Source organism: Equus caballus, chromosome 10 (genome assembly GCF_041296265.1).
Source record: "Equus caballus isolate H_3958 breed thoroughbred chromosome 10, TB-T2T, whole genome shotgun sequence".
Lineage (NCBI taxonomy): Eukaryota > Metazoa > Chordata > Mammalia > Perissodactyla > Equidae > Equus > Equus caballus.
This window is the reverse complement of record NC_091693.1, coordinates 14,896,151-14,919,606: the sequence shown is the minus strand read 5'-3', so window position 1 is coordinate 14,919,606 and position 23,456 is coordinate 14,896,151. Positions and strand designations below refer to the sequence as shown.

The following is a 23,456-nucleotide window of genomic DNA, read 5'->3' as shown; positions in this document are numbered from 1 at the left end:
TCCCTTCTCACATGCTAGTTATTTTCCTGTTTTTGCCCAGAGAGGAGGAAAGGGTCTGGCTGAGACCTTTAACCTCTGCCCTTCACCCCATAGCAAAGTGGGGGGGCCACACTTCCCCCTGTCTCTGGGCGGGTCTCTGACTCAGCTCAGGGCACCCCCTCCCCTTGCCCAGCTCCCCAAACCGGTCGGGGCCCTTCTAAAGGGCTTATTAGAGGGGAGAGGCCCCTATTTCTGTTCCCCTCTTCCTTTCAGGATTCCCAGGGTCTGGGCATTAGGGAGGCGCTGATACATAGGTGATCAGAACGCCTGGCCCTCCAGGGGGCAGGAATTGCGAAGCTGGAGGCAGAGGGGGGTCGTGATGCTGGGTTTCCCGAGGGTGGGGCTGGTGGGGCCGCCTGCCACGGCCGGCCGCGGCCGCCACGGGTGGGGCAAGCTGGTCGCTCCCTCCTCCCTTGGGAGCTGTTGGACCTGTTGTCCCCCCCTCCACTTCCGGGCTGCTGGGGAGGGGGACCGAGCAGCCTGTCTCTCCTCCCTCTTCCCCAGCCACCTGTCTCGTAGGCAGACACTGCGGCGCCCAGAGCGCAGAGGAGCGCGCCGGAGCAGGTGAGGGGGCCGGGGCTGCCGGGGCGGCGGGGGCCGGAGATTCGGCCGCCTGGGTCTGCGGGAGAGGAGGAGGCGGGAGTTCAGGAATCTCGCTCCCGGGAGGAGCAGAGGACTCAGACCCCTGGTTGGTCCAGAGACGGGGAGACTAGGAGCCCCGATTCCCGGACCCCTGGGTGAGATGGCATGGGCGCTGCTCCCTTACATTGGGGTCGGAGCCAAGATTACCTGGCCCCGGGGAGGAGGGGGCGGGAGCTGGGACTCCTGAGTCCCCGAGGGAGAAGGAGACGGGGTCGCTCCAAGGTGGTCCAAGGGTTGCGCGGGGCTGCCGGGAGCGTACAGGGCTGAACACCTGGATAGCAGGAAGAGGCCGGTAGGGGGCGGGCTAGGACCCGGGACTCAAATTCCGGTCCCGCCTCCGGGGGCGTGGCGCCCTAGGAGCGCCCCGCCCCCCCCGAACCCCGCCCCTGGGAACTCCAGGTCACGCCCCCGGGATGCTCAGCTCCAGCCTTTGAACCCTTAGGCCCCGCCTCCTGGAGCAGAGCCGTCGGGTGCGCGCTCTGGCCTCGGGCCCCGCCCCTCGCCGCCAGGCCACGCCCCCGGAGCCTCGGGCCCCGCCCACTCCGCAGGAGCACCGAGCGGCCATGGGGACGCCGAGCAGCCCCGAAAAGGGGACCCAGCCGCCGTCGGTCCCGGAATGCGACGCGGAGGTCCGGCCCCAAGGGGCTGCCCAGTCCCGGGAGCACCCCGAGGACCCCCGCGAGCAGGAGGCGCCCGAGGCCCCGGCGGAGCGTCCGAGCGGCCGAGGAGCCGAGCAGCAGGCGGAGGAAGAGGAAGAAGTGGGAGAAGGCAGCAGCACGGAGAGCAGCCGCGACGCGGTGAGGGACCTGGAGGGCGAGGGCCACGGGGGGACCCAGAAAGACACACAGACCCAAGCGGATGACAGACACAGAGAGACAGGTATAGAGAGACCAGACAGACAGAGACCCGGAGACAGAGAGAGAGCCTCAGAGATATGGAGACTCCTGAGAGTCAGAGACGGAGCCAGAGAGACTCAGAGACATCGAGAGACAGCTATACCCCCTGATAGACAGAGACCCGGAGACAGGGAGACTGAGAGACAAAGACCCAAAGAGACCCAAAAGAGACAGAGACACAGACAGACCAGAGAGAGAGAGATCGAGAGACGGGGACTCAGAGAGATGGGAATAGCGACGCAAACAGAAACGCAGAAACAAAGGGCAGAGATGCTCAGAGAGACAGAAACAGAGACAGAGAGACCTTGAGAGAGGGCGATACTCCGAGGGGGAGAGAGACCTAGCGATGCAGAGACAGAAGACAGATACTGGGCTGGAGGGACCAAGTCCAGGGAAACAGGAGGAAAGACTCAGAGAGATTCGGGAGAGAGAGCGAGAGGTCCAGGGCCTAGGAGGACGGGACGCCCAGAGAAGGGGACCTGGATGGAGAAAAAAGCCTTCCTTGAGTGGGTTTCTTATGCTTCCCTGGACGGCGAGCCCCTGGGCCTGCTCCTGGGGCCGGGTGGCCCCGGACCTGCACCCTCCCCCAACTGAGTATAAGAGCGCGGTGGTTGAGTCAGGCCGACTCAGACCCCCTGAGGGTCATGTGTGGTGGGGAACAGACCTACTTGGTGACTCCGGGGGGCGAGGCCTCTCCACTTGACCACGCCCTCTTCAACCTCAGGCGGAGGCTCCACCTCCCGTGCAGCTCCCGGCCACGCCCCCCTCATCCTCCCAGTCTTGGGAAGGGGTGCGAGGGGCGGCGCGGCGGCTTCGAGCGCAGCAGCTGGAGGCACTGACTCGCGTGGCCCTGATGGAGCAAAGAGTGAAGGAGCTACAGCGCCAGAGGAAGGAGCTGAGGATCGAGGTGAGGCTGCGGACCTTGGGGAAGTCTGGCCCAACTCCTGGGCACCTGCAAGGCCAGGCTCCCAGGACGCCCTCAGACCCAGGAGTCTCAGCCCCCAGCCCCCTCCGTCCTTGGACCCAGGCCTCTGGGCACCAGCCCTCGCATTCTCTCCGCAGATGGAGGTGGAAGTGGCCCTGCTGCGGGGCGAGCTGGCTGGGGAGCGAGTGGCCGCTCGGCGGGAGGAGGACAAGCTCCGGGACCTGCTCGGGCAGCGGGTGGACACGGAGCAGGGCGCCCAGGAGCAGCGGGAACAGGTCCGTTTGGCCGGCGTGGTCTTCATCATCAGTTTCCTTCCTTGTCGGATGGATTTTCCTGGTGGTGCTCCTGGGACCTGGGCCCATGGGGTGACCCCATTCCCCAAATATGGATACTTGGGTGGGGGGGGAGGGGTGTGTGTGGTAGATGCCTCTCCTTGTTTTCCCCCTCTCTCCCCACCATGATTCTGGGGCCTGACTCACTGGGGCCTCTTCCTTTGTCAATCTCTCTTTGCTCTTTAAATGTCATGTTGTGAAAAACGTCAAACCAACGAAAATAGAATAGTCAGGGGGCTGCGGTGTGGGGTGCTCACCAGCTTCAGCTGTGATTAATCTTCTGTTCTTGTTTCATATCCCTCAATTTGATTCCCTGTGCCTAGGTCCCTAATTTTAAAAGCCAGTCCCAGACATCATCTTGCCTGTAAATCCTTTAGTTCTTATCTTATAGATAAGAACTCCTTTTTAGAAAGATTATCACGATATCGTCATCACCCCTTAAAAATTAAGTTCTTCATGTCGTCTCATTTCCAGTCGGTTTTCAGGTTTCCTAGATTGTCTCAAAAAGGCCAGTTAGCCACTGGCTGTTTGAATCAGGCCCCCAAAAGGTGAGTGTGTTGTAATTGGTTGAAATGTCTCGTATGTCTTGTTTCACCTTGATGGTTCCTGCTCACTGTATGGTTTGCTCCCCATACGATTTGTTGGAGAAACCAAGTCTTCTGTTTCTCAGTCAAGGAGGGGCTGTCTGTGTGCCTGTGATGTCCTTTACTGTGTTCCTCTTGTGCGAGCAGGTGTTGGTTGCATGTCGAGGCTGGATCAGAGTCAGATGCGCGTTAGTACTTCCCGCACGCCGAGTCGGGGGAAATCCTCTCTGGCTGTCCAGACCTCAGCGAGCTCGCTCTGATCCCTTCATAAGAATCGTTTACCTAAAGCTTTAAGATCTCTCGGTGGTCATTGCTTAGATTGGTTATCGTTATAGGTTGGAAAATGGGTGCTGTAATTCTATCAGTCTTTTTCTTTGCCTTTATCATATACATGGCAATTTCCTGTGGCTGGGTCTGGGTCTTCACTGACGCTCAGAGAACCTATATTTCTCCCAGCCCTGATTCCCTCCTGAAATTCCCTCCTGTGTGTGCTGCTTCCTAGGATACTGGGTCCTAGATGCTCCTTCCTCCCCAAGGACCCAGGGGTCCAGGTCCCAGCCCCTCCTCCCTCAGACCCAGGAGTCCAGGCCCCCAGTCTCTCCTCCCTCAGACCCAGGGGTCCAGGCCCCCAGCCCCTCCTCCCTCAGACCCAGGGGTCCAGGCCCCCAGCCCCTCCTCCCTCAGACGCAGGAGTCCAGGCCCCCAGCCCCTCCTCCCTCAGACCCAGGAGTCCAGGCCCCCAGCCTCTCCTCCTTCAGACCCAGGAGTCCATCTCACAGCCCCTCTTCCATCTGACCCCTTATCATTCACCTTATCATTGTATTTTGGATAGAAAACTGACCTCAGCAACTCCCTTTTCCACATTGTCTCTATCTCACTGTCCCTTTGGTCACCAGGCCGCCGTCCTGGCCCTTCTCCTCACACCTCCCTCTCACTGACCCCAAGCCTGTCAGTCAACATGTCCTGTCTCTCTGCTCCCTGAACCTCTCTCTCTGGTCCGTCTCCTTTGCATCCTCGCTGCCCAGACCCGGTTTAGGTCTCATCCTCATTGTTTGGAGGACTCATGAAAGAGCTGGTCTCACCCCCTTGAATCCATCTCCCAGAGGAATCGTTCCACACCCAGATCCTACTCTAGCCTTTCAATCCTTCCTTGGCTCCCCATTGCCCCAGGATAGGGGCTCCTCCGCCTGGTTGACGAAACCCGATGTGAGCTGTGTGGTACCCACCTTTCCACTGCTGTCTCCCACCAGCTCCCCATGTCTTCCCTCCACCACATCTTCTTCTCTGACCCGAGTTTGCCCTCTAAACTTCCTGTACTTTTCAACTTCATGGTGCATTTGTGACATGCTGTTCCCTCAGTCCAAAATGCCCTTCCAGCTCCCTCTTTGTCCCCAGGTCTGAATGCTCCCTGATTTTTGAGGCTCACCTTCAAATCCTCCCATCCAGGAAGCCTTGGATTACCCCAGTAGAAACTGCTCCCCCTTCAGGGTTCCTGTAGTCTCTGTGTTTCACTGTGCTGATTGTCCCAGGCTGTAACTGGCTGTGTCCCCACCTGGAGCGACCCTGCTCTGGGCCCCAGTCTCAATCACCCAGCATGGATACGTTTTGCATTCATTCTTTCATTCATTTCTTAAATAACCGTTTACTTGGCGCCTACTCTGGGACAGGCCTGTACAAGAGTGACTGAGACAGACGGGGTCCCTGCCCTCCTGGAGCCAACACCCCAGGCAGAGGTCTGTGAGCCGGCTGCCCTGGCCCTTGGGGCCTCTATTTCCCTTTCTGTGCTCAGAGGCTGGCTGTCCTTTCAGGAGCAGAGGCGGCTGAGCCAGGAGCGGGCTCGTGTGGAGGGTCTGCGCCGGAAACTCCAGGAGGCCCAGGGACAGCTCGAGTCACAGCCAGAGGACCAGCGGGAGCGGCTTATGCAGGGGGTGCATGAGGTGAGGGCCCCCCGGACTCGCTCAGGGACCTGCTGTCCAGGCCACTCCTCTCCCAGGACCCAGACGCCCAGGCCCTCAGTCCCCTCCTCCCCCACCTAAGAGTTCAGGCCCCGAGCCCCCTACCCCTCAGGACCCCTGACTCCAGGCCTCCAGCCCTTTGGGGTTCCCACCCACAGATGAGGGAGCAGCTGGATGTGGCCCAGCGTGCCTACGAGGACCTGGAGTTCCAGCAACTGGAGCGGGAGAGCCGGCGGGAGGAGGAGGACCGGGACAGCCCTGGGACCCGGGCGCTGGACCCTGAGGCCCGGGAACTTCAGGCCAGTGTGGCGCAGCACAGGGTGAGTCAGGCAGGCCTGGCCCTGCCTCCCTCGCTGTTCCCCTCTGTCTCCTCCACTCTGTATGTGACCCTGTCTCTGTCCTCATTTCCTACCTGTGTCATGTTCTTCGGAGCAGTAACAACACCGCTGACATTTATCGAGCAATGACCGTGTGCCAGGCATGGTCTTAAAGGTTTCATGAGTATTTGCTCATTGAATCCTTACAACCATCCTACGAGGCAAGTCGTATTTTTTCCCTTTTGTAAATGAAGAAACTGAAGGTCAAGGTGCTCAAATGATCTTGTCCAAGGTCACCTTGTTTGGGAAGGACAGAGCTGGGATCTGAACCTGCTCAGTCTTCTCCACTACACTCTGTGTCTCTCAACCCTCGTCCCAAAGGACATTCCCACAAGTCCTTCTGGGAGCTTCACATTCGAGGGTCTGACAAGTCCTGCTGGAAAAGCCGACACATCTGACTGTATTTAACACAGAGTTTTGGATTAGACCGTTCTGATATGGGTCTCCTTTCCCCACCTGTTTCTGGATCTTTTCCTGTCTCTCTCTCTTTCCCCTTCCTCTGTCGCACACAGCTTCTGTCTGTCTCTGTTCTGTTTCTTTCTTGTCTCCTTTCTCTGTCTCTTGGTGTCTGTCTTGGTCCTTGTTTTCTGTATCTGTTCTGGTTTGTCTCTCCGTCTGTCCCTTTCTCTCACTCTCTGTTCTCGACGACTCTCTCTGGGTCTCTGTCTCCCTCGGTCTCTGTCTGTGTGTCTGATCTTCCATCCCCTCCAGCCCACCCCAGGTCTCATCTAGGTCCTAAGAGGGAAGAAGCTACCAGGGAGCTTGACTCTGAGTCCCCCACCCCTTCCCAGGCACCCAGATCCCAGAGTCTCTGTTCTGGGGTGGAGCACACCCCAGGCTCTCAAGGAGGACCTGGTTCTGTGGGAGCCACCCGGGGACCCCGGGACCCTGGGACCCTGAGTAACCGGGGCTCTGGGGGTGCCCTGCAGCGCCGGATCCAGGTCTTGGAGGAGCAGCTCAAGTCGCTGGGGGAGCAGATGGCTGCTGAGAGCCGGGGGCTGAGCCGGAAGAAGGAGGAGGCCCTTCAGGCCCTGACGCAGGTAAGCTGCCTGTGTGAGACCTGGCCGCCTGTCCTCACTGCTGCCTGCGGCATCCCATCCCTTCCTGTCCCCAAGTGTCTCCTGGCATCAGGGAAAGATGCTGGGATGGCTGTCCTGACTCTGAGGTGTGGTCACCGGCGATGTCTTGCCCTCCCCTAGGAACGGAGCCGACTGCTCGAGCTGAATCACCTTCAGGGAATCCCGGGCGGGGACTTCTCTGAGCCCAACCAGGCCCTCACTAAGGTACGGGGATTTCGTGTGCCTGTCAGTGCCTCCTCCCTCAGACAAGGAGTCCAGCCCTGAGACCCTCGTCCCTCAGACCAGGAGTCCAAGCCCTCAGTCTCTCCTCCCTCAGACCCAGGGGTCCCAGGCCCCAGCCCCTCCTCCCTCAGACCCAAGAGTCCAGGCCCCCAGCCCCTCCTCCCTCAGACCCTGGAGTCCAGGCCCTGAGACCCTCGTCCCTCAGACCCTGGAGTCCAGGCCCTGAGACCCTCGTCCCTCAGACCCTGGAGTCCAGGCCCTGAGACCCTCCTCCCTCAGACCCAGGGTCCATCCCCCAGCCCCTCCTCCCTCAGACCCAGGAGTCCATTCCCCAGCCCCTCCTCCCTCAGACCCAGGAGTCCATCCCCCAGCCCCTCCTCCCTCAGACCCAGGAGTCCATCCCCCAGCCCCTCCTCCCTCAGACCCAGGAGTCCATCCTCCAGCCCCTCCTCCCCTGAGATCCAAGATTCCCAGCCCCTAATCCCTTTTACCCTTGGGACCAGGAATCCTGGCGCAGCCCCTCCTCCTCAGGGAGCCAGCAGTCTGCCCACAGCCCGGCTCACTAAGACCATGTTCCAGCTCTTGTGACCTTGAGCCTTCGTTTTTCCATCTGAGAAATGAGCTGGCCTTAGAGGCATGGGCCCGAGCATCCGGGAACTGGTGGGTCCCATGAGATCCTTCCAGCTCCCATTAGCCTCCACCCCTCACGCAGCTCCTGTTCACCCAGAAGACAGACCGCCGGTTGCTGGTGCTCCAGGACCCCACCACCCACACTGCCACCGCCGCCTCTTCCTGCCTCCTCTCGGTTCACAGCTCCCTGCAGGTGCCCCCCCACTGCCTCTGTTTCCCCACCTGTCCGTCTGGTCACTGCGTCTGCAGAACTTCCACTGTGGCTTCCTCTGCATGGGGCATGGGGGACAGGGAAAGATGATCAAAGGGGATTTTTATTTTTATCAGCCTCCAGCTTTATTGTTATTTTTCTTTCTTCTGACTCACACCCCACTCCTCCCCTGGCAAAGTGGGAACTTATGCTCCCAAGAGGGAATTTTAAAAGCGACCCAACGGGGCGGATTGATAAGAAATTCTACCCCCCACCCCCAGCTCCCCCACAGCTCCTCCCCAGGGTCCTGCCTTCCAAATCGTCTTGAAACCGGGTGCCCCACCTTATTAATGGGTGAAAACATTCCATGAATGGGTCGTTACTAACTTCTTAAAATGCAACAGAGTAGACAGTGTCAGAGGCCCTGCATGAGGTGGGAGGGACGATCAGAGGAAGAAGATTTTGTTTCAGTTGTGTGGGTTTGGGGGGAGCGCTTAGATTGGTGGCTTTTGTGACAGCCTGTAAATGTCTTTTTCAAAAATGTGTATATTAACTAGTTGCTTTTATTTTCTAACTTAACACTCTCTTAAGGAGACTGTTTTCTATTGATATATTGAGAGCTGCTTCGTCATTTGTTTTTTAAAGATTGGCCCTGAGCTAACATCTGTTGCCAATCTTCTTTTTTTTTTTCTCCTCAAAGCCGCCCGGTACATAGTTGTATATTCTAGTTGTAGGTCCTTCTAGTTGTGGCACGTGGGACGCTGCCTCAGCGTGGCCTGATGGGCGGCACTAGGTCCACACCCAGGATCCGAACCCTTGAAACCCTGGGCTGCCGAAGCAGAGCAAGAGAACTTAAGCACTTGACCACAGGGTCAGCCCTGCTTCATCATTTTTAATGACTCTGTAATAATAACAATATAAACAATAACAGTAATAATGACAGCTAATATCCGCTGAGTCCTGGTAGTGTGCCCGGCGCTGCTTAAATGCTTCATACGGATTCACTCATTCCGTCTCTGCAGCAACTCTCCCAGCTAGGTTCTTATCTCCATTTTATAGGGAAAGAAACTGAGGAAGAGGTGACGTTACTTAATTAATACATTTACGAATTATTTATGTGGCAGAGCCGGGATTTGAACCCGGGACTCTGTGTTCAGAGCCTATGGTCTCCCCACTCTGGGCGTCCACGTGGCACACGGTTCTACGTAGGGCATTGAGCCCGCCCTCCTCTGCGCATGGTGATTGTGACTTGAGGCTTTTACAGTTTAAGCAGTGCTGTCACGAATACCCCTGTGTGTGCATGTGTGGCTTTGTACACTCAAGAACAGTAACATTAATTATTGTCTAATTAATTATATTGTCTGTTATAACATATAGTTGTCGATTATATTGTATCATATGCAATATATTATTTATTATTTAATATATTATTATATTATATTATAATTATATTATTTTATTTATATATTTATTTATAATATATTTATATATTATGTAAGTATAATATATAAATATAAATATATATTTATTTAATATATTAATATAATAATATATTATTTATTATTATAATATATACTATTATATTATTATGTATTATTATAATAATATATAATAATAAAATAATCATTTTTGAGAGCTTAAAGTAGGCTAGGGTCTGCTCGAAGCCCATTTTGTCATTTCGAACCATATGGAATTGCTATTCTTTAAAGGTGAGAAACAGTCAAATATTGACATTTTGAGATGGTTCAACCTAATATATATATGTTCCTGAGATTATATGTATAATATGTATGTGTGTGTATAAATAATCTATCATTCCATTTTTCACTCAGAAGAACCTGCAGAAGTGGGTCCTGTTATTGTTTGAGTAAATGGTTAGCAGATCTGTAACTTTCTAGCTGGTTCCGCGGAAGCCTGATAAGGTGGGGCGCCAGCTGTGTTGCCAGGCAACATGACCTACAGTGAAGGTGACCCTTATAAGTCAATCACAGATCTGTAAATCCTTGGTGGGCAGCCGTGTCCATTCCTGTGGAGTCATTGCCTGAGTTATTGGCTCCTGTGGACACGGGTCTTCTAAGGCCCGGGGGCCCCTGTCCCCACCGACGTGGATCTCCTCTCCCCCTGGCACCAGGTGCGCAGGGCAGCGGGACGGTCCTCCCTTCACTGAGGGGAATCCAGCCTGAGAAGGGCAATGATCGCAAAGTCACATGCAGTAAGGGTCAGAGCTAGGCAGGAGCCAAGTCTGCCTGCCTCCCCAGGCTGTGCCTTTCGGGAGATGAGGGTCCCCAGGAACCCGTCAGAATCCGACTGGGCACCCTGCTTAGCACTCCTCCAGAGGGAGCACTGGGGACCTCAAAGCATGTGAGAACCAGGGAGTATTATTGACTCAGCCAGAGCAGCATGAACAAGCGGATGCATGAGTGCATGAATGAACCCGTTACTCCTCCTTGCCCCTCCTCTCTCTCCTCTGAGGCCTATTCACCCCTTCTCAATTTCACCCCTGACTTCCCGCATCACGGGATGGCGAAGAGTACTGACTGCTTGGGATCAAATACCTGTTCTGCCACAGCCTAGCTGGCTGAACCTAGACACGTCTCTGTGCCTCACTTTACTTAGCTGCAAAATGGGAATAATAACAGCATGCATTGGTTAATGCTTTAAAGTGCTTAGTGGGTGCCTGACACACAGTCGGTGGGCTGCTGTTACTCTGATTATAATTATAATGACTAGTATTATTATATGTATTATCCTTCTTCCACCCACTCCCACCCTCAACTCTGGTTCTTGTGATCTTATACCCACCTCCTCCCTGATGTCTCCGTCTTCATCCCTCGTCCTCAGTCCTCCCCACCAAAAGCCTTCAGCGGGCCCCCGAGCCTCCTCACCATGGCCCACAAGTCTCTACATGATCTGGCCCCTGCCCACCTCTCACCACTCTCCCCATACTCACTCTGTGCAGCTGCAGGAGTGCTGACCTGCCAATATCCCATCCTTGTTCCTGCCTCAGGACCTTTGCACTTGCTGATCCTCCCACCTGGAACACTTCCTCTCAGTCTTCTCTGGTCAACTCTTATCCTTTGGGCCTTAGGGTCAGCGTCTGGAAGGTCCTCTTTTATAACACCCTATTCTTTTCACTCACAGCATTTCTGATGACACATTCTGTGTGATGGCTTGTTCAGTTCCTACAGCGTCAATGGCATGCAGACAAGGCCTGGGTCCATCTTACTCACCTGTTTCCTCAGTGCCAAGATTCTGAGTTCTCTCAGCCAGAAAGTGCTGGGAATATGGGTTGAAGGAAGGAGAGAGTGCAGAGGAACTCAGGACTGGCCTTCCTCTCTGTCAAGGGGCTCGAACCATCCTGACTCCCAGGGCTTTTAGAAGCTTAGGTGGCTCTGCAGAGTTCCAGGTACGCTGTTGGGCACATAAGGAGCACTTGATACATATTGGCTGTTACTGTTTTTATTTTGTTTGTTTTTTGTTTTTTTCCGAGGAAGATCAGCCCTGAGCTAACATCTGCCAATCCTCCTCTTTTTTTCTGAGGAAGACTGGCCCTGAGCTAACATCCGTGCCCATCTTCTTCTACTTTATATGGGATGCCTACCACAGCATGGCTTGCCACGCAGTGCCACGTCCACACCCAGGATCCAAACCGGCAAACCCCGGGCCGCCAAAGCAGAATGTGCTCACTTAACCGCGGTACCACCGGGCCAGCCCCAGCTGTTACTGTTTTTAAAAACTTTATTATAGGGTGTCGCCCGGTGGCATAGTGGTTAAGTTCACATGCTCCACTTTGGTGGCCTGGAGTTCGAGGGTTCAGATCCCGGGTGTGGACCTACACACCACTCATCAGGCTATGCTGTGGCAGGGTCCCACATACAAAATAGAGGAAGATTGGCACAGATGTTAGCTCAGGACCAATCTTCCTCACCAAAAAAATACCAAACCTTATTATGAAAAATAACACACATATAGAAAATCACATCAAACACACACACAGCTTAATTATTATATAAGAACACTCAGTAACTGCCACCTGTGTCAGGGGATACAAGTGGCAGCCACTCCAGAAGGCCACTGCTTGCCCCCTCAATGACAACCCTCAGCTGCCTCCTTAGAATAACCACATTTCTAGTAGTATCTGTCTTACATTTCTTTAAAGTTCTGTCCATTAGGTGTCTATCGCTAAACACTATAGTTTTGTCATACTTTTTGGTGGATCTCTCTTTTAAGTTTCCTTTAATCCATAGATCCCCCCTCCATTTCTTTTTTTGTCCCCTTGCGATTTATTTGGTGAAGAAACCAAATGGCTGTTCTGTAGAGTTTCCCAGGCATGGTTTGCTGACTGCGACCGTGGGGGGCACTGTCCCCTTGCTCTCTTTACTGCTCACGTTCCGCTTCGGCGGCCCACTGTTCGCCAGCCCAGATCCTGTGTGCGGATATGGCACCACTTGGCAAGCCATGCTGTGGTAGGCGTCCCACATATAAAGTAGAGGAAGATGGGCACGGATGTTAGCTCAGGGCCAGTCTTCCTCAGCAAAAAGAGGAGAATTGGCGGCAGCTGTTAGCTCAGGGCTAATCTTCCTCAAAAAAAAGAAAAAAGAGAGACAGACTTGTCTTCCTTTAATATTTGGTTACCCAGGGGTATGGTTTTTGTAGGAAAGGCAGGAAGAATGCTGGATGGTTTCACTTTATTCACCTGTCTTCAAAATTAAGAGTTGGTTGGGTGCTGGCCTGGTGGCATAGTGGTTAAGTTTGCACGATCCGCTTTGGCGGCCTGGGATTTGCCTGTTCGGATCCTGGCTGTGGACCTATGCACCACTTGGCAAGCCATGCTGTGGCAGGAGTCCCACATATAAAGTAGAGGAAGATGGGCACGGATGTTAGCTCAGGGCCAGTCTTCCTCAGCAAAAAAAATTTTTAAAAATTTTAAGAGTTGGTTCTCTTGCATCCTCTCAAGGTAGCCAACTTGATTTTTCCTTTACTGTTATGAACTCACGGATTAAATATGTTTGATGAGTTATGATCTATAGCCATGAGTATCCTTCTTGGTACTCAAATCCTACAAGTTATTATTTTCATTATTCTTTATTATCCATGCAGAGCTGTTGCTGTTTTTTCTTTAAAAAAATGATTTCAGTTTTTATATCTTTATTTATTTCTCTCAAATAAGTTTATTTTCAGTTTTTGGTAATTTTTTAATTTTGAAATAATTTAAGACATGAAAAATCACAGAAATAGTAGAAAGAATTCCTGTGTACCTGTCACCCAGATTCTGTAATTAGCATTTTACCACATGTGACATTTGCTTTATTATTCTTTCTCTCTCTGTGCGCGCGCACACACACACACACTCAATTTATGATTCTTTTCTGGAGCATGACTCCCCTTTACCCCTAAATACTTCTACATTTATTACCCAAGGTCAAGGCTGTTCTTTTACATAACCACAGCCCGGGGATCAAATTCAGGAAACTAACATCGAGACCATACTGTTAACATCCACAGATCTTATTATGTTTTGTCAGTTGTCCCACTAATGTTTTTTCTAGAAAAACAAAAAAAATTTTTCTGGTGCAAGAACACAGGTTGAGTTTAGGCATCAGATTTATTTTTTTTTAAAAGCTAACATTCCCCTCATTCAAGGTTCAAAGTGCACCGGGGTACATTCAGAGAAACGACTCTCCCGCCGCTGTTTCCCGGGGCGGCCAGGGTTCCCCATTTTGCATGTCTTCCTGGGGATCTTCTGCGGTGACACAGTCGGTCCTGTGTATCCTTCCCCCTCTTTTTGTGCATTATGTATATTCTTTACACTGTTCTGTGCTTGCTTTCATCTTGAGATTAGTTTCTATCTGGATATAAAGAAAAGAGCGTCCTTCTCCTTTTTATATGCTGCGGAGTTCTCTGGGTGCGGACAATCCTTGGTTTATTTACCGCCCCATGCTGATGAGCACTTAGGTGGTCTCGCGGCTTTGCGGGAGATGACCTTGAACTCAGGCTATTTTGCACACGTATGAGTGTATCCATAGGATCCAGTCCTAGAAGTGGAATCAGGGCTCAAAAGTTGATGTATTTGTCATGGAAAAAAAAAAGCCAAGTTGGCCTCCATTTAGGTTGTTCCCATTGAACCCCCCCCGCCGACCCCGCAGTGTGTGGGAAAGCATCTGGGTTTCCCACATCCCTACCAACGCGGGTTGTTTGGTTGGTTTTTTCACAGTTTTATCGAGATGTAATTCACATACCTTCAGTTCACTATCAAGATGTAATTCACATACCACACAATTCGCCCATTGAAAGTGCACAGTTCGGTGGGTTTTAGTGTATGCACAGAGTTGTGCAGCCCATCTCCGTCAATTTTGGAGCATACTCATCACCCCCAGAAGAAACCCTGCACCCTTTAGCTGTCACCCCTCATCCCTCTCTGGCCCCAGCCCCTGGCGAGCACTTAAGTTCCTGCTCTGTGGACTTGCCCACTCTGACGGGACACTGTGTGGTCCTTTGTGATGGCTCCTTTCACTCAGCATCACGTTTACAGTAGCTTTTTGATCGGCGCCAGTTAGACGGTGGTGTTACTTGGCAGACCTCCGACTCACAGTTGACACTGAGCATCCTATCCTGTGTGCACGGGCCTTGTGTGTTTTCAGGGCTCCATCGGCCTCCAGAGGACTGGAAGCCTGCCCCGGAAGAGGGGAGACAGGGCGAGCCAGAGGGGATCCCCCCGACCTCTGTCCTTCCATTGTACTGGTGAGAACCCCTCCCACTGCCCACCCTCCTCCCCCGTCACCACCCTTCCTGCAGCGCAGGATGGAGGAACCTAGACGCCTGTTGTGGGGAGAGGTGGAGGGGTTTGGACTAGGGAGAATCCCAGCCTCCTGGGCCCATCCTTTCTCCTCCAGGACCCCTGGAGGCCTCGGCCCTCCCGCCAGCAGCCGCAGACTCCCGGAGACACCCCCTCTATCAGCTGCTGAACTGCGGCCCCGGGAATAGGTGAGACGTCACAGGGAAAGTAGGGGGATGGGGGGAAGAGGCCGGGCCGGCTGTGACTGCCGTGGTCTCTGTTCCCTCCTCCAGCTGTGGGGCCGTCCACCCAGACATCGCCCGCATGGAGCGGCTCCTGCAGCAGGCCATGGCGGAGAGGGAGCGGCTGCTCAAGGCCAGGGTGAGACCCCACCCTCCTCCTTAGGGTCTGGAGATCCAGCCCCTTCCTCCCTCAGACCCAGGAGCCCAGGCCCCCAGCCCCTCCTCCCTCAGACCCAGGAGTCCATCCCCCAGCCCCTCCTCCCTCAGACCCAGGGGTCCAGGCCCCCAGCCCCTCCTCCCTCAGACCCAGGAGTCCAGGCCCCCAGTCCCTCCTCCCTCTGACCCAGGGGTCCAGGCCCCCAGCCCCTCCTCCCTCAGACCCAGGGGTCTATCCCCCAGCCCCTCCTCCCTCAGACCCAGGAGTCCCGGCCCCCAGCCCCTCCTCCCTCAGACCCAGGGGTCCAGGCCCCCAGCCCCTCCTCCCTCAGACCCAGGGGTCCAGGCCCCCAGCCCCTCCTCCCTCAGACCCAGGGGTCCAGGCCCCCAGCCACTCCTCCCTCAGACCCAGGGGTCCAGGCCCCCAGCCCCTCCTCCCTCAGACCCAGGGGTCCAGGCCCCCAGCCCCTCCTCCCTCAGACCCAGGGGTCCAGGCCCCCAGCCCCTCCTCCCTCAGACCCAGGGGTCCAGGCCCCCAGCCCCTCCTCCCTCAGACCCAGGGGTCCAGGCCCCCAGCCACTCCTCCCTCAGACCCAGGGGTCCAGGCCCCCAGCCCCTCCTCCCTCAGACCCAGGGGTCCAGGCCCCCAGCCCCTCCTCCCTCAGACCCAGGGGTCCAGGCCCCCAGCCCCTCCTCCCTCAGACCCAGGGGTCCAGGCCCCCAGCCCCTCCTCCCTCAGACCCAGGGGTCCAGGCCCCCAGCCCCTCCTCCCTCAGACCCAGGGGTCCAGGCCCCCAGCCCCTCCTCCCTCTGACCCAGGGGTCCAGGCCCCCAGCCCCTCCTCCCTCAGACCCAAGGGTCCAGGCCCCCAGCCCCTCCTCCCTCAGACCAGGAGTCCAGGCCCCCAGCCCCTCCTCCCTCAGACCCAAGGGTCCAGGCCCCCAGCCCCTCCTCCCTCAGACTCAGGAACCCAGTACATTTTTCCCCACTTCTTACTGGTTAGCATCCTCATTGACTCCTTCATCCTGACCCACAGGAGGGGATGAGAAAGAGCACAGAAGGTTCCTCAGGCCCTGCTATACCTGCCATCATGGTCAGTGCCCCCCTGCCCTCACCCCTACCTGTCTCTGCACTGTTTCGCCCCCTGGCCTCTGTCCTTTCTCATCTCACCCTTTTCTCTCCTCCAATGACACAGGAAAGTGTTCTGGGCTTGGCAAGGGAAGGGGAACTCAAAAGACCTAGTTTCTGTTCCCATTATGGTCATGTCTGTCCTCGGGTAACAGGCTCTACTTCTCTCTGCCTCAGTTTCCTCTTCTGTAAGTGGGTGACGATGTCAGCAGTTACTGTAGAGTGAAGGCAACTACAGGCTGGGGACTTTTAAAAAAAGTCACTTAAAATTGTGTTGTATTTATTTATTTTGGTTTCTTCTATAAAACCCTTTTTATTATAGAGATGTTCAAGCATAGGCAAAGGTAGAGAGAACGGATTAATCAACCCCCATGGACCCCGGGCAGCTTCAGTGATGGTCAGGATTGAATCTTGTTTTACTTGCCAACTTTGACTTACTGATTCCTCGCCTACTTGCCACTCTGCAGTAGAATATTCTACAGCAAACTCCAGATGTTCTATCATTTCATCCAATAGATAAGTTTATGAGATTATTAATAATTCTGTATTATCCTAACACATGGTCCATATTCACATTTCCCTAATTATCTCCAAAATGTCTCTCTCTCTTTTTTTTTTTTGCTGAGGAAGATTAGCCCCAGCTAACATCTCTTGCCAATCTTCCTCTTTTTTTGCTTGAAGAAGATTAGCCCTGAGTTAACATCTGTGCCAGTCTTCCTCCACTTTATATGTGGGTCGCAGCCACAGCATGGCTGATGAGTGGTGTAGATCCATGCCTGGGATCTAGACCTGCGAACCTGGGCCACTGAAGCAGAGTGCGCCCAACTTAACCACTATGCCACAGGCCTGGCCCCTCCGAAATGTCTTTTTATAGCTGGTTATTTGAATCTGGATCCAAACAAGGCACCCATAATGCATTTGATTAAAATGTCTCTTAAATCTCTAATCTTTAAGAGTCTTCCTCCCCCTCCACTTGTTTAAAATAATGCCACTTATTTGTGGAAAAAAATCGAGTCATTTATCATGTCGAGTTTCTCACATTCTACATTTAGCTGCCGGTTCCTTATTAAAGTTTTATTTTTACCCAGGCGAATAGCACGAATATGTTTGTCATAAGAACATGACAGCGTAGAGAAAAGAAGGTGTCCCCACCACACCTCGGGCACTGGTGTTTTCTGTTGAGGGGCCTTTGAATCTTTTTTATGCTTTTCCACATACCCTGATCAAACCATGCTTTGTGAATTCATTTCCCCGTTAACGGGCACGTTGTTCTCAACCTGTTTTTTGTTTCTCCACCGTGTGTCCTTTCCTTATTCATCTCAACCAGTATTTATGGAGGGCCTGCTGTGGGGGAGGTCCTGGGGGGGCAGCAGGGACCCAAGTGACAGTCCCTGCGCTCAGGGAAGCTGATGTTTCCAGAGCAGAGAGACAAAAAGCAGCATCAATAAGTGAAACACCTAGCAGGCCAGGTGCTGATAAGAGCCGGGCCGTGCAATACAGCAGGAAGGGTGGTGGAGCCTTCCCATTGTCGGGCATAAGCTCTGCCTCATTAAAAATGAAGCTCTCCTGCTTGCTGGCATCATCATTTATTAAACAGCCCCCCGCTGTCTGCATTGTCCCGCCACCCCCGCTCACACCCCGAGCTGCCTTCTCGTGCATGGGAGCAGGCATTTCTCTGGGAATCCCAGGGTGGCGAGCCGGGCAGCAGTGAGCCCAGCCCTAAAATGGCCCCGTGAGGAGGGCGCTGTGAGAAGCCCAGGTTTCAGCACAGGGAAACTGAGGCCCCGAGAGGGGCAGGGCTTCTGTGGATGTGACACAGGTGGGCAGTGGTAGAGCTGAGGGTCCCAAGCTCATCTGTGCTCTCCTAGATCGGAGCCCCACTCTGCCACATCCTCCCTGGGTGACCTTGGTGAGTCACTTCCTTCTAGAAGCCTCAGTTTCCCCCCTCTGTCAACTGGGGACAGTCGTGGGTTGTTTTGGAGAGGAAATGAAGTGATTGCTTGGCACCATGCCGGACACATGGTGGCAGCCTCCATACACGTGGTGATAGTGTTACTGTATGGATTTGGCGAGGTGACCTATAGAAGATTCCAGGCCCCACTGGGGGCCTTTTTCACCGCCCCTTCCCCTCCTGTGCATCCCCCCGGCTTTTCCTGATTCCCCTCCTCCTCGTTCTCCCCACCTCCATCCAAGGAGCCTCATCTCTTTCTCCTCCCTGCTTGCTCTGGCCTTGCGTCGGTTTTCTCAGTTGAACCCAGAGTGTGGTCCGTGGACCGGCAGCATCCACATCCCTGGGAGCTCGATAGGTGTGCAGAGCCTCACCCCCACCGCCGAGTGACTGAATCCCAGTCTGCATTTTCCCACAATCCCCAGGGGGGTCTGTCTGTGTGCTGAAGCCTGAGGTGTCGCGCCCTGAGCCTCAGTGTGACCACGGCCATCACACCCCTCTTTGCAGGGGTCCTGTGGGAAGCACAGGGACGATGAGGCTGGGCGTCGGAACAGTAGACCTTTCACTGCGTTAATTCTTCTTCCCTTTGTGGCCACCTGAGATGACCGGCTCTGCCCGCTGAGTCCTGGCTCGGTCAGCTCTGGCTGTGTGACTTGGGCCTAGTGACTTAACCTCTCTGAGTCTTGGTTTCCACATCTGTAAAATGGGGCTAATAAGTACTTACCCCCCCAAGAGAGTTTGGGGGGCAGAGGGATTATACCTATAAAGTGCTCAGCACAGGGAATAATCACTAATTTCATCACAAGAACAATAACATCAACAACAATAATAATAATGGAAACAGTGCTCTCATGTTTTGGTTGCTTGACCAAATATGGTCCCTGTTTTACAGAGGCCGTATATGAGGGTCCCACTTTGGGGACTGTGGCCCATGGGTCCCTCACTTTTCTGACATGCTTCTGGCGTTTCAGGGTGAGCTCTAGGGTCAGGAAGACCTGGGTTCACATCCCAGCTCTGCCACCTAGAAGCTCTCTGTGACCTCAGGTGGGTTATTTATGAAGCTCCTAATAGCCCTGTGCTAAGGGTGGCCGTGGGGAGTCACGGAGTTGATGCTGGGAAGGCCCTGGGCAGTGTGTCATAACCCATAAATGTAGCTGCCAGAGTCATTATCGTGACCGCCCTTGTTAATATTACTGCTTAAAGGCTGTGGCAGACCTTGCGCAGGAGCCCTGCTGGCTCCCCCCGGGACTCCAGGAGGCAGGACCCCCTCCTGACCCTAGGCGGTCAGCTGCCCCCTTCTCTCCCCCCACCCCCCAGGCCCCACCCACGACCCCACCCCACCCTCCAGGCCCCAGGGTCTTGGATCTCCGGCAGCACTTGGAACGATGGGGCCACAACCCGGAAAACTGCCCGCACGTGGGGGTGTCGGGGGGCTGCTGCCGCGGACCCCTTGTCAAGATGGGCGGCCGCATCAAGACCTGGAGGAAGCGCTGGTTCTGCTTTGACCGCCAGGCCCGCCGCCTGGCCTACTACGCAGGTGAGCCCGGCCGGCCGCCGTGGGCCCCAGGACCCGGGAGGAGTCCGCTCGGAGGCTTTCCCCCCGGACACCTAGGAGTCCCGCCCCTCCTCCCCCTTAGGCCCACGGGTCTGGATCCCCAGCCCCCTCTTCTCCCAGGACCCAAGAGTCCAGATGCCCAGCCCCTTCCTCCTTGATCGACCCAGCCGTCCTGGGTAACAGATGTGTTGTACAATTCTGGCTCGCAGACCCCATCTTCCTAAGATACCCAGGAGGGTACCTGGGTGCCCTCAGGAGGGTCTGCAGCTGCATCGCCAGCCCCATCCTCCCTCCCAACACCCAGAAGTCCAGGCCCCTCCTCCTATTCTGACCCTCTCCTTGAGTCCCTTGCCTTCTCTGGGACCAAGGAACTCCAGGACCGAGGATCCCAGGTCCCCGGACCTCCTTCCCCAGTCTTGTCCAGTCTCCACACCCGTCTCCCATGTGCCATCAACATTCACTCACCCTGCAACCGCAGTACTTTTGGGGCCTTCAGACTCCGTCACCATGTTCCTCACCCCAACACCAGTCTCGGGGCCTGGGCCCAGTGACCCCCGCCCTGACACACAGACAGACCCCTCTCACTGACTCTGTTTCCTTCTCTCTCCCTCTGTCAGACAAGGAAGAGACCAAGCTGAAAGGCGTCATCTACTTCCAAGCCATCGAGGAGGTCTATTATGACCACTTACGCTGCGCCTTCAAGGTGAAGCCCTGCTGGGGGCCGCCCTGCCCTCCTGGTCTGAGCCCCTGCCGTCAAGCTGCGGTTTGTCCCCGGGAAAGGCCACCCACAGCCCCCAGTCTCAGGGTTCTCCATCCAGCACGGGGGACCAACAGGTCATTTCACTGCAGTGACCAAAGATGAAGAGCTCAGTCTCTGGCTCTCAGCCACGGTTACTGTTCTTGGAGCAAAATGTTTAGAGCAAAAATTTGGCAAACTCAGATGCCACGCTGGGGATAAATGCCTGGAGAGAGCAGGGCGAGGACCCTGGCGGCCCAGGAGCATCTAAAGGAGGCGATCCCTTCTCGGCTTCTGCCCACAGCTGCCAAGTGGGAATGTGCCCCATGGTGTCACATCATACGCTTTTCCCTAGAGAGCTCAGGAATTGGAAACTTTATAAAAGTGGGGTGCCAGGAATTTAAATGTTGGCAGCTGGCTCAGTGTTTAGAAGGAGAGCAGCCAACTATGGCTTTTTAGAGAGTAAGTTGGAATCCCAGCTGTGGGACCTCAGGAAAATGACTTCCCTTTGCCGGCCTCAGTTTTCTCACCTGCAGAATGGGCCACTTCAACCCATTTCCTCAGAGTTGAGAAGGTTAAGAACAGATAATGGATGTAAGGGATTTACTTAATTTGGGATTGGCAAATAGGTTCTCAATAAATGGACTGTAGACACCAGCTTTCCGCTAGGGGGACCTAGATTTTGGGGAGGGGAAATTTGAATGCTCATATTTCTAATATAGGAGAAGGTAGGCTGGGACAAGAGGACCTGGCGCCTCCTTTTAACTTCCTGTTGCTCCTAAAATTCTAAGCCCGGTCTTGTGTTAGTTCATGTAATCCTCATAACCCAATGAGATAGGTGGCATTATTTAGGAAGACAGATGAGGAAACAGATTCAGAGAGTCTAAGTAACTTATCCAACGCCACACAGCCTGTAATTAGCAAGGCTGGGATTCGAACCCACGTGTTGTCTTAACCACCTCCACTCCGCTACTTGTTCCAGAGCCCCAACCCTCGCCTGACGTTCTGCGTCAAAACCTACGAACGCCTTTTCTACATGGTGGCGCCGAGCCCCGAGGCCATGCGCATCTGGATGGACGTCATCGTGACCGCAGCCGACGAGAACCACGCCCCCTGAGCGGCCCCGCCCCCTGGGGGGACGTCCCGGCGAGGCCCCGCCCCTTTGGAACTCTCCCGGGAATTGTGCGGGCGCTGCGGCCGGGCTGGCCTGAGCCGCGGCGTTCAGGGCTGCAGGCGCCTTCCCGTGACGGGAAGCCAGCACCTGGGGCCGTGCCCTGGGCCGGGAGGAGGATTGACGGGGCGGGAAGGAACTATTTATTGGTGCTCCTGTGATACCGAATTAAACATGGAGGAAAAACAGTGGTTGCTGCTGTGGTTTCCAGCCCAGGCGTCTGGGGCCAGGCAGGAATCTGAGTTATGGGGACCTCAGAGCCAAGCGTCCCACAGCCTGTTCTCCCCTCTTAGGAATGGAGGCCTTTGACTCTAAGGTCAAGGCTGGGGGAGGGAGATGGGGACGCATGCGCCCTTAGTCTTGGGCAATTTTGTTTTTTTAGTTTGTGGGTTTCCACCCTTTTTGACTTGACCTGGCTATTGGCAATTTCTGGGAACTCCTAGGCTCCTGCCTTCCAGGTCTTGGCACATGTACTCCCTGTGGCCTTACCCTAACCAGCTGGCTCCTGATTCTTCAGGTCTTAGTTGCGATGTCGCCTCCTTCAGGAAGCCCTTCCTGACTCTCCTTGCTGGGTCAGGCACCTCCACCCCCTTAGAGCTCCCCTGTCCTAGCCCTGAACACCCTGGGTCATCACTGGTGATGGATCTGTGTCCTTATGGACTGGGAGCTCCATGAGGGAGGAGCCAGGCCTGTCCTGGTCACTGCCGTGTCCTCAGCACCGTAGGGCACATTTCATTCCATGGAAAAAAAGCTTCCCTTTCACCCCTCAGTCTTCGTACATACTCTTCCTTTCCCCACTCCACCCAACTCCTACTCATCATTTAGGTCATAGCTCAGATGTTTCCTTCTCCAGGAAGCCCTCCCTGATTCTCGTGGCGGAGTCAGATGCTTGCTCAGGGCTTCCCATCCCTGCCCTGATCACTCTGCCTGTGCTGCCCCCATCATGGCCTTGACTACTCTGGGCCATCACTGCTGATGAGTGTATCTCCCTGCTGGATGGGAGCCCCAGGAGGCAGGGATCGGGGCTGTTTCCATCACTGTCTGATCCCTGGCCCACAGCAGAGGGCCTAGTGCAAAGTGGGTATTGAGGGTGCATCCGATGGTTGAGTAAATTGATGAGAAAAAGAAGCAGAGGAGTGGGGAGAGTGGTGAACGAGGCAGACAGAACTCTGCATCCTCAAGGTCTCACCCAAGGTGTCCCCTCCTTTGAGAAGCTCTCCTTGATCCCTAATCTGCGTCAGGTGCCTATTCTGGGACTCCACACAACAGCCCCGCCCACTCCCGGCTGTCACTGTGGAGACAGGGCTTTCCCCCTTCAGTCCTCTCTGGAACTCGGCGTTCAGTCCCTCTGGTCCCCGTCTCCTCAGGACCTGGATGTCCTGTCCCAGGATTCCTTGAGGATCCAGATGTGGTGCTCCTGAGTCCTGGCCTTGCAAACACCCCAATCCCCAGGCCCTCAGGGGCCCCAAGTGTCCCTTGGCCTCCACCTCCAGGCGTGAGACATCTGGATTCTTGGATCAATTCAGCCCCCAGCCCCTTGCAAACTAGGCCCTGACTGGGGTCAGCTTCACGGGCATCACGGGTGTGTGCCCAGTGTAGTCGACAGGTCTTCCCGCTCAGAAGAGCCCTCTTGGGTCTGGTGCTCTGGGGTTGCTGTCTGGAAATTCTTACTTTGTATTTGCGTCTGTGTTTTGTAAGTGAAGTCTGACGGGACATGAGCTGGGGCCTTGGGGCCTCGGCTCACACAAGGTCCCACCGCCTGCCACCTCCCACCTCCCCGGGATAGCTTCTGTCTGCCTTCCCCTCTTTGCCCGTGCCCTGTGACCACTGCCACCCTCCAGCCCGGCAGAGCCTGGGTGCCCACGGGAAGTTCG

General features: G+C 54.8%; 1 protein-coding gene across 2 annotated transcripts; it reads left to right on the top strand.

Annotated features, from left to right (window-relative positions):
- Window positions 1–210: 210 nt before the first annotated feature.
- On the top strand, window positions 211–21,770 carry PHLDB3 (pleckstrin homology like domain family B member 3). 2 transcript variants are annotated; one of them, XM_023649805.2, is made up of 16 exons: window positions 211–603; window positions 1,124–1,478; window positions 2,302–2,484; window positions 2,640–2,777; window positions 5,227–5,355; window positions 5,532–5,693; window positions 6,680–6,790; window positions 6,950–7,033; window positions 7,764–7,874; window positions 14,513–14,612; window positions 14,765–14,855; window positions 14,940–15,027; window positions 16,081–16,137; window positions 19,438–19,657; window positions 20,293–20,378; window positions 21,394–21,770. In XM_023649805.2, the coding sequence occupies exons 1-16, from the start codon at window positions 359–361 to the stop codon at window positions 21,526–21,528; spliced, it is 2,295 nt and encodes a 764-aa protein (XP_023505573.2). In that variant the 5' UTR covers window positions 211–358; the 3' UTR covers window positions 21,529–21,770. The 2 variants fall into 2 exon arrangements, 1 of the variants encoding a protein (XP_023505573.2); XR_002810704.2 differs by having other exon boundaries at window positions 272–603; window positions 19,469–19,657.
- Window positions 21,771–23,456: the final 1,686 nt, after the last annotated feature.

What these genes read in the sequence shown, in the direction of transcription:
- PHLDB3 (XM_023649805.2), top strand. Translation starts at nt 359, where the DNA reads ATGCTGGGTTTCCCGAGGGTGGGGCTGGTGGGGCCGCCTGCCACGGCC. An exon ending in CCAGTGTGGCGCAGCACAGG is followed by an intron (nt 5,694 to 6,679) that starts GTGAGTCAGGCA and finishes GGTGCCCTGCAG; the next exon opens with CGCCGGATCCAGGTCTTGGA. An exon ending in CTGCTATACCTGCCATCATG is followed by an intron (nt 16,138 to 19,437) that starts GTCAGTGCCCCC and finishes CCCACCCCCCAG; the next exon opens with GCCCCACCCACGACCCCACC.